Raw genomic sequence first — 9,467 nt, 5'->3', positions numbered from 1 at the left:
CTGGGCTTCTCCTGGGCACTGCCAGCCCTGCCAGGGCCCTTGGCCATGTCCAGCACAGCTTGTCCTGCGTGTCCCACAGCTGCTGCTGTGTCCCTGCAGGCTGCACACTCCCATCTCGCTGCCCCCGCCTCTGCCCTGCATTTCCCTTTCTCTTCTCCCTGATATCTAGTGTTGGAACACCTGAGAAGGGTTCAAAGCTATACCGGGATGCTTTAGACTGGACAGGAGAAAGGGTTTCTTTACTGAGAGGGTGGTCAAGCACTGGAACAGGCTCCCTGGAGAGGTGGCTGATGCCCCAAGCCTGTCCGTGTTTAAGAGGCATTTGGACAGTGCCCTAATGCCTGCTTTAACTTTTGGTGACCCTGGAGGGGTCGGGCAGTTGGACCAGACTCTCATTCTGGTCTGAACTGCAGATCATTCCCAGCGGGACTATCCTGGTCCAGTGTGTCCCATTCCATAGTCATACCTGTGCACGGATCCCTGCACGGCTGTGCTCGGACACTCGTCTGCTCAGCAGCTTCCCCTGGATTCCAGTCTCACAGCTGAGGCATTTGGGCATCTGAGCCCTGAGCCCACAGCCCCATTCCAGGTGCTGGTGCAGACCAGACACACCCCACACCCCCACACCCCTAAGTCCAGTCCCTCCGGTCACTCCGTGGCCAGCACCGGTGGCAGGTGGGCTCTTTGGTGCCCTCCCCCAACTGCTGCCCTCACACCCCCAGGCTCCCATGCTCAGGCAGAACAGAGATTTGCTCACACAGGGGGAGAATTCAAGTTTAATGAGAAGACAGGACAGACTGCTCTGGTTGGGGTCCTCCCCTCACCTTCCCACAAGTCCTGTGCTCTCCAAAACTGCTCCTCCTCCTCCTTCATCACAAAACGTGTCCTACACGCCAGGGCAGCAATCCCCTTAGTCCAAATGGTGACCTGCTCTCAGTGACTTTGGGGTTTCAATCGTGGACACGAGGGCTGATGGCTGTCCCAGGAAAGGAGCTGGGACAAGGTGTCCATTGCTCAGGAGCTGTAATTTGGATTGTCACTTGCCACTGTTCCTCTGAGCTCTTCTCTGTTTCGGAGATGGGCTCTTAATGAGCTGGGGGCTCTCCAGTGATGGGCCTGGGAGCAGCCAGGGCAGAGAATGAACTGAGTTTCTCCTCCTGCCATTGTTGGTGCCCTGTCTGGGTGTGCAGATGAGTCTCTTATCTCTTAACCTGACACAAGCCTGCAGGAGCATCAGTCTCCTGAGGCAGCCCTGTTTGGAGGCTGCACTCACAGGCACTGGTATTGTGCAACAGGTGACATCAGATTCTTGGGATGGCTTTCCAGAAATGCACCATGGTTAGGGGAAAAGCTTTGTTCTTGCCCTGGCAATGGATTTGTTCAGGGCCATGATCACAGATTTGTTCCGAAGGCTGTAGATGAATGGATTTAAGAATGGGTACAGGACTGTGTTGAGCAGAGCTACAATTCTGTTGGTCCTCAAGGAAACATCTTCTGCAGGACACGTGTAGAGAGCAATGCAGCTCCCATAGGCAATGGACAAGGTGATGAGATGGGAAGAACACGTAGTCAAAGCTTTCTTCCTCCCAGAGGCTGCTGGAAGATGCAGAACACAGGAAAGGATGCAGGTGTAAAATGCCAGAGTCAAACATAAGGAACCCAGCACGACACACGCTAAGAAGACAGAGTCTATTTTCCAAAGCAGGCTGGTGTCAGAGCAGGACAGTTTGAACAAGGGGGGGTTGTCACAAAGGAAATGGGGGATCTTGGAGCCACAGAAAGACAGCTCCGAGAGGAAGAACAGCCGGTAGCTCAGCAGGGCAAAGCCGAGGACCCAAGCAGCAACAACCAGGTGGACACAGAGCTGAGGCTTCATGATGGCAGCATGGAGTAAAGGTTGGCAGATGGCAACATAGCGCTCAAAGGACATGACAACGAGCAGGATGAACTCTGTGCAGCCCAGGGCAAAATAGAAATAGTTTTGGGCAAAGCAGCTGCTTCGTGAGAGAGTGTTCTGACCAGAGCTCAGCATGACAAACAATTTGATGCTTGTGGAGGATGTAAAGCAGATCTCCAGGAAGGCCAGGTTGCTGATGAAAAAGTACACGGGGGTTTGCAGCTGGTGATCCACACACACGAGGAAAATGATGGTTGCATTCCCCATCACTGTTGTCAGGTACATGAGCAGAAGGACCCGAGAGAAAAATACCTGCAGTCTTGGATCAAGCTCTGGGAAACCCTCTAGGATGAACTCAGTAACTGCTGTTTCATTTTCTGGTCCCATGCTGAATTCCAGCTCATCCTGCTGAGACAGGAACATGGCAAAACCAAGTGGGATCATTTCACAGTCTGGACAAACATTTCTATCCTTCCTTCTCTGCTGCTTTCTTTTCCTGCACTCTTGCTATAGAGCACAGAGATTGTGCTTCAAACAATTCTCACACCCTGATTGTTCTCTTTCCCATTTCAGGTAGAGACCTCAGAGATTTTATTGTGTTCTTTCTACCTTTTCCAAACACTCCCAAAGAATTCTTTCACCAGAACAGAGGATTCTAAGGAGTTATTGGCTATTTCCCCCCATTCCTGGGAAATTCCCAGCTCACTCAGACCTACTGCAAACATCTGTCACACCCATGCGCCAAACACCTCTCATCTACAGCACAAACACTAAACGCTGAAATTACGTTCAATCTGTGCACTGAACTTCCTTGTTTCTACTTTTCAGTACTTGCCTTTGGACCAGGAGTCCCTGAGGAACTGTTGCTTCCAAAAGAAGCAATCGCAAGTATCTCTTTTGCAACCCTCTGCTTTCTTCCACAGCTTTTTCCTCTCTGTCTCTTCAGGAAAGGAATGGGGAGGGCAGAATAGGGACCAAGTAGAACTTGGATTTTTAGTACTCTAAATGAGGACTGGAATTTATTATGGATCCACACAGAGTGTCACAATCTGAGCTGTCCCCTGTCTGCACCAAAATGAACCTGTGCAGAGCAAGGGAAAAGTGCCAGGAAGAGATTTGTAATTTTTGTTTTATGTGCCAGTTGGGAGCACCCAGCCTCCAAATGTTCTCTTGTCTCCACTGGCTACAGAGGGAGCCTCGAGAAAACAAATTCTCCTGGGCGCCTGCAGGGGAGTAGATGAAACTCACTTTTCAAGTCTCAAATCCCTGATTAATTAAGTAATTAAGTTACTCTGTTTTGAAACCAAAACACACAGCTAAGAAAAGATGTATGAGAAAAATATATGCAATAAAGACTGGTGTTGTCCTTTTCAGGTTTTTTGATTTGCTTTTCAACATGGAGAAGAGCAGAGCAGATGACTTTGAAAATAGGATTATTTAAAATGCCAGGGGAGAAGAGGAGAGGGAGGGTCTGAAGCAGTGAAACAAAGCTCTGTTCATGTGCAACCAGAGCACTGAAGTCATCGGTCCCCTGGGTGGCCCAAGGGCTCTCCCATCTCATTGTCCACCCAGAGCAGAGGAGAGCCTGGTCTGAGACAGGCCATCAACTTGAAACCAAGTGACTGAGTTCAGTCAAGAGCCCTCAAAATGAACCAACTCTAAAATGAGCACAAATGAGTCACCTTCAAAATTAACTGTGGGACTGAAATGGTTGGGAGCTCTCCAGGTGGGGACTCGGGGCAGCCCTAGAGATGAGCAGATCCTGCTGTGCCCAGGCCGATTCTTGTGCATAAATGCAGTGATCCCCACCCTGGGTGGAGGCTCTGACTGCTTCAGAGACCCCCCTGTAGCAGCTTCTGCTGCACAGCTGAGTAAAACTGAGCAAATTCCAATTCCATAGGATGCTTCCACACTCCAGAGACCACAGGGCAGGCGGATTATCAGAAGCAATCGGAACAGCTGTAAGTGAAGCCACATTTGATGCAGTTGAAGGCTCTGTTGCAAAGGACACTCTTCCAAAGTGAGTTATTCCGCAATTCAGTCAATCTTTCCCCTGAGGGCTCATCAAAGAAGAGCAGAGGAAGGAAGAAAAGAGACTTGCTGTTAATCAATGTGCACACTGTAAGAAAGAGAGGCGTTTGAAAAGGGACTGTCCGCAGGTACAACACGAAACTCCCCTCTCGTGGCCATCACCGATGGTCACTGCGGGGGACCAGAGGATTCTTGCCCAGCAGAACATCCGGTCACAGCTAAGCTGGGACAATGAGGAGGTCAATGAGGAGTTAGGATTTTTAGTGGCTACAGGAGCTGGTTGCTCTGTGCTAAATACAGTAAAAGGAAACTTGAGTAATGATTCTATAACAACCATTGGTGCAACAGGGAATCATGAAACTCAGCCATTTTTCCAGCCCATTGATTTTAAATTAGGAAAACAATGGGTGACTCCCCAGTTTTTGTATCTACTCAATTTACTTAAGCCTCTCCTTGGACAATTTATTGGAAAACCTGAATGCTAAAATCAAGATTAAAATGACAAAATGCAGGTTATTACTCCAAAATCTAATTATGTGGAAGCCTCTGTTTTTGCACTCCAATCTTCAAAATCAGATGTGATCCATCTGCCATCTGTATCACTTGAGGATGCAGTAAATCTGGTAGTCTGGACTGGAGAGGTGCCCCAGTGACCCAGAAAAGCAGAGCCTGTGAGAAACAAATTGAAACCCTGAGCAGGACCAGTAAGGCAGAAGCAATACCCTTTGAGAAAAGAAAGTTGTAAGGGGTTATTATCCCTTGGATAGATTTATAAAAGAAAAGGAAGATTAGATTTATAAAAGAAAAATTTATAAAATAAGGCCTGTTGAAGGAATATGAATCCAAATTTAATAGCCTTATTTTGCAGTTAAGAAGGCAAATGGAGAGGATTAGTGGCTGGTACAGGATCCTAGAGCCATAAATGAGACAGTAGAAGATATACAGCCGTCCGTAGCAAATCCTTGTACCTTGCTAACAACCTAGAGTGAAAAATTAAAATGGTTGACAGTGTAGAATTTGAAAGTGGCTTTTTCTGTATCTCTTGGAGTAGTGAAAGTCAAGAACTATTTACTTCTGAATGGGACAGTCCAAACACAGTGAGAAGAGCCCGGCTGACTTGGCCAGTTCTACCACAGGAGTTTAAAAATACCCCCATGATATATGGAAACCAAGTGGCAAAAGAACGGGAGGAATGGAAACATCAGAACCCTCTTGGAGTCTTGTTCCAGGCTGGAGATGGCATTCATCTCTGAAACTGAAACTCAGCAGCAGTTCAGGGATCAGACTGTGGCATTGTGGAACTTTCTGGGCCTAAGTGGATACAGAGTACAAACAGTCCAGAGCACAGAAGCCTACCTGGGATTCAAAATCCTCCAGGGACAAAGGAGGTTGGGACAGGAAGGAAAAGAAGCAATCTGGCAAGTCCCACAGCCATGAACAATGAGAGAGTCACAGGCATTTCTCGGGGTGTGGGATGATGTCAGCTGGGCATCAGCAATTATGGGCTGCTGCTAAAGCCTCTGTGTGAGCTCAGGCAGCTCAGCAGGGCTTTATAGTCTGGACTGGTGTGGCATGGGCTGCCTTTTCACAGCTCCAGCGAGCCCTCATGCAGGCCCTGCTTTGGGGCTCTCAGACCCCATGGACCCATTGGATCTGCTTTTTCCATGTGAGAGACAAAACCCAGCACAGGGAGTGCTGTCACAGTTCCTGGGGACCGGAGCAGGGCTGTGCCTACTTTTCACAGCAACCAGACAATGTCAGCCAGAGCTGCTGGGCTGTCTGAGGGCAGTAGCAGCTGTTCTTCATCCAGAAAGCTAAAGAACTGACTTTGGGACAGAGTGTTATAGTTTAAAAATTTTTCAATGCACAGCTCAAGATGAAACCTCCTGGGGAGGTTTCAGATGAAAATCTGGGAGATTTAAAGAAATCTGGACCAAATTTCCTTCATGGTTACCCAGCTGGGTTTGGCTAAAACATCTGTTTATAATGGTCACCACAATAATTGCTGTATGGATTTAGCTTGCATCACAATTCAGTGTTATAGAGCCCTACATTATAAAACAAAATAGAGATATTGAGAGACCGGTGCCCATAAGGAACTGAGTCTCAAGAAAAGGGGGGACTTGATGAGGGCAGTAGAACAGAACAGCACAACCTTGGAGAAACAGATAAAGGATGTAACTCATGCAAAGCACAAGCAGGATGCCAGCTCTGCTCTGCAAGGCTGACAAAGCAGAAGTTATGCAAAACAATGATATTGCCCTTACTCAAAAGCAGGAGTTGAGGAACAGCCATCTAAAAAGGACACTGGATGTTGGAGACAGACCCCAAAGAACCACATAAAGACTTCTGATAAGGGGTGCAACTATGTCAAATAAAGTCAAAGGAAGTGGGGATAGCTCATGAATATGTAATCAGTGTGTCTGCAAAAAATTCTTCACTCGATGCTCACTGCACTCAAATGGATGTAGGATCAGTCAAATGACTGCCATGCTGTATGTAATAAAGAATATCTACTTTCAAATACTCAGAACTGTGTGAGAAGGTTTCTATCCAGCACATTCCAGTATCAGTGCTGTCCTTGACTCCATTATGCCCCACAGTTTCACAATGGCCCCTTGGTTCCATCAGGCCCTGCTGTATAACAACGGACCCTTGGTTCTGTACTCTCAAAATGGCCTCCTTGATTCTGCACTGCCACAATGCTCTCCTTGGTTCCACGAGGCCTTGGTGTGTCACTGCAGCCCCTTGGTTCCATGAACTGCCATCGTGTCACCCGCTCTCTTGGATCTGCAGTATCACAATGGACAATTGGTTACAAGCAGCCCCGCTGTGTCACCATGAATATTTGGTTCCATGGGACCCCACAGTGTCACAACGGCCCCTTGGTTCCACGAGGCCTCGCTGTATAACAACGGCCCCTCAGTTCCATGAGGTTTTGTACTGTCAGCAATGGTCTCCTTGGTTCTGTAGGGTGAAAATGGCTGCTTGGTTCCATAAGGTTCTCAGTGTCACAGGGGTCTCCTTGGTTCCATGAGGCTCTGCAGTGTCACAAGGTTCCATAGTTTCCAGGAGCTTCTGTCCTATCAACCATGTCCTTTGTTCCAATGAGGCCCCACAGTGTCACAATGGCCCCTTGGCTCCATGAGGTTCCATAGCCTAAGCTGGTTGCCTTGATTCCAAGAGATTCTGCTGTGCCACAATGGCCCCTTGGTTCCATGAGGTTCCACAGCATCACCATGGTCTCCTTGGATCCACAGTATCTCTATGGACCGTTGGTTCCATGCAGCCCTGCTGTGTCACACTGGTTCCTTGGTTCCATGAAGCGTCACTGCATAGAAATGGAATCTTGGTCCCACAAGGTTCTGCAGTATCACAATGGTCTCCTTGTTTCTGGACTGTAACAATGGAGCCTTGGTTCCACGAGGTTCCAGGATGTCACAATGGTCTCCTTGGTTCTTGTTGTGGTTTGATACGGAAGTGAATTTTTTTTCAGTAAGTTGGGTGGAACTAATTAGTGGTCAGGTTTGGATATTGGTACTTGCAGTGACTACTGAAAGTATGGAGATTCTTTTGAGAACACAGAGGGTTAAAAGTAAGAACTTCTAGGGGAACTCTCTCTTTCCTTCTGGTTAGAGAGTGCAGACTCTCTCTTGCTTAGCTATGGGCTGGGTGCGGGAGGGGAAGCTCTGTGGCTTTGTGTAAGTAAGCTGAGGGGACTGAAGGTTTGGAACTGAGCTGGCTTTTGCAGACAGAAGGGTGGAGAGAAACTGAGATACTTTTGTCTTTCCCTTGTAGAGGGAGAGAGACAGAGAGCTTGACGGCACCTGGAAAGAGGAGAAGGAGAAAGAGGGGGGATGATGCTCAGTGTGGGAGTGGAGAATGCTGGGCAGAGATTTCAGCTGTCTAGGGAGTCGGAACTTTTAACCCTTTCCTGGGAAATGAGGGCTTTGTAAAATATTACTCCTCCTCGATTTGTAGTAGAAGAGAGACAGTCTAGGACTTGAGATGTTAGAAAAAGAAATTTTGAGGTGGAAGGAGATGATGGAGGCAGCTTTTAGCTGGACTTTTCTTGTTAGCCGTAGACTAAACCAAATTTTCCTGCAAGAGAGACTGCATTTTAGGGGGATGCAGTGGTGACCCAAGGAGACCTGCTTCAGCAAGCACCAGCACAAGAATAGCAAGGAGAGAGGAAAGCTGAAGAGAGAATGGTGGTGCCCTCTGTCTTCAGGAAGAAGATGATCTCTGTTCTTGGACCCTTGGCCCCAGGGGAAAATGGGGGGGACTGTGGTCCCAAGATGAGAAGCTGAACTGTTGTCTCTTTTGCTCCATAGCAAAGCAACCTTAAAAGGAGCCCTATGGGCAGTCTGTCCATGCACGGTAGTGAGAGCACTGTGCCATGGAAAGGAGAGTGTCACACTGGCAGATTTTCTCCAGGCAGTTACCATGTGTGACATGGAAACACAGGAAGTGGCAACTGTGCTTCCTGGGGCGGGGAGGGGGTGGTGTCTATGGTGCAAAAGAGACTTCTCTCTACCTTAATAAACTGAGTATTGATTATCTGAAGGGCGGTAATTTAATCAGGAATCCCGGGTGATGCTTCATGGTGGTCGTTTTAGAAACTGGGAGGAGGAGGGAGTGTTTTAGAGGGTCTTATCCTAGATTTAGTGTGTGTGTCTTCTGTAGTAGTAGTTTAATAAATTTTTTTTCCTTTGTTAAAAAGCTTAGGCCTGCTCTGCCCTGTTCCTAATAAACACCTCACAGCATTTATTTAAGGAAGTATATTTTCATGAGAGCACTGGCATTGCACCATGACAGTTCTGGACTGTAACAACCGACCCTTGGTTCCATGAGGTTCCATGATGTCACAATGGTCTCCTTGGTTCTGGACTGTAACAATGGAGCCTTGGTTCCACAAGGTTCCAAAAAGTCACAATACTCTCCTTCGTTCTGGACGGTAACAATGGAGCCTTGGTTCCACGAGCTTCCATGATGTCAAAATGGTCTCCTTCCTTCTGGAGGGTAACAATGGAGCCTTGGTTCCACGAGGTTCCATGATGTCACAATGGACTCCTTGGTTCTGGACGGTAGCAATGGAGCCTTGGTTCCATGAGGAACCTCCACCTGCCTGGGAGGGCAGCTGGAGCAGCCCAGGGCCCTGGGGCTCTCTCCCTCCCACACAGGAGACCCTCACTATATCCCTGGGGAAAACTGCAGCAGGCAGTGCTACAACTATGCCTCTCAACCTCCATCCCTCCTTCTCCTGGGAAACTCCCCCCCACCCAAGGGGACATAGCCAGTCCCTCTCAGGACACACTGGAGCCTTGCTCCTGCCCTCTGCCCTTTCCCCACCATGAGCTCCCTGTGCAGTCTCTCATGGGTTTTGGGATGTGTCTTCCACGGAGGGACCCCAGCAGGACTGCTCAGTACCCGAGTGCCCTGAGCCTGCTCGGGATAATTCCTCTGGGCTGTGCCGGTCCTGTCCGGGCTGTGCCCACACTGCCAAGCAGCAGAGAGGGCAGCTCAAGCCTCAGCAGGG

General features: G+C 48.6%; 1 protein-coding gene across 2 annotated transcripts; it reads right to left on the bottom strand.

Moving 5' to 3' along the window:
• Positions 1 to 758: 758 nt before the first annotated feature.
• On the bottom strand, positions 759 to 8,677 carry LOC128783169 (olfactory receptor 6M1-like). 2 transcript variants are annotated; one of them, XM_053933774.1, is made up of 2 exons: positions 6,582 to 8,677; positions 759 to 2,302 (listed from the first exon to the last, which is right to left on the bottom strand). In XM_053933774.1, exons 1-2 carry the CDS (start codon positions 6,684 to 6,686, stop codon positions 1,340 to 1,342), a joined length of 1,068 nt encoding a protein of 355 aa, XP_053789749.1. In that variant the 5' UTR covers positions 6,687 to 8,677; the 3' UTR covers positions 759 to 1,339. The 2 variants fall into 2 exon arrangements, with proteins under 2 accessions (XP_053789749.1, XP_053789750.1); XM_053933775.1 differs by having other exon boundaries at positions 759 to 4,597; positions 6,582 to 6,629.
• Positions 8,678 to 9,467: the final 790 nt, after the last annotated feature.

The sequence above is a fragment of the Vidua chalybeata genome, unplaced genomic scaffold (assembly GCF_026979565.1).
Source record: "Vidua chalybeata isolate OUT-0048 unplaced genomic scaffold, bVidCha1 merged haplotype W_reject_20, whole genome shotgun sequence".
Lineage (NCBI taxonomy): Eukaryota > Metazoa > Chordata > Aves > Passeriformes > Viduidae > Vidua > Vidua chalybeata.
The sequence above is the reverse complement of the archived record's forward strand: the minus strand, read 5'-3'. Positions and strand labels throughout refer to the sequence as shown.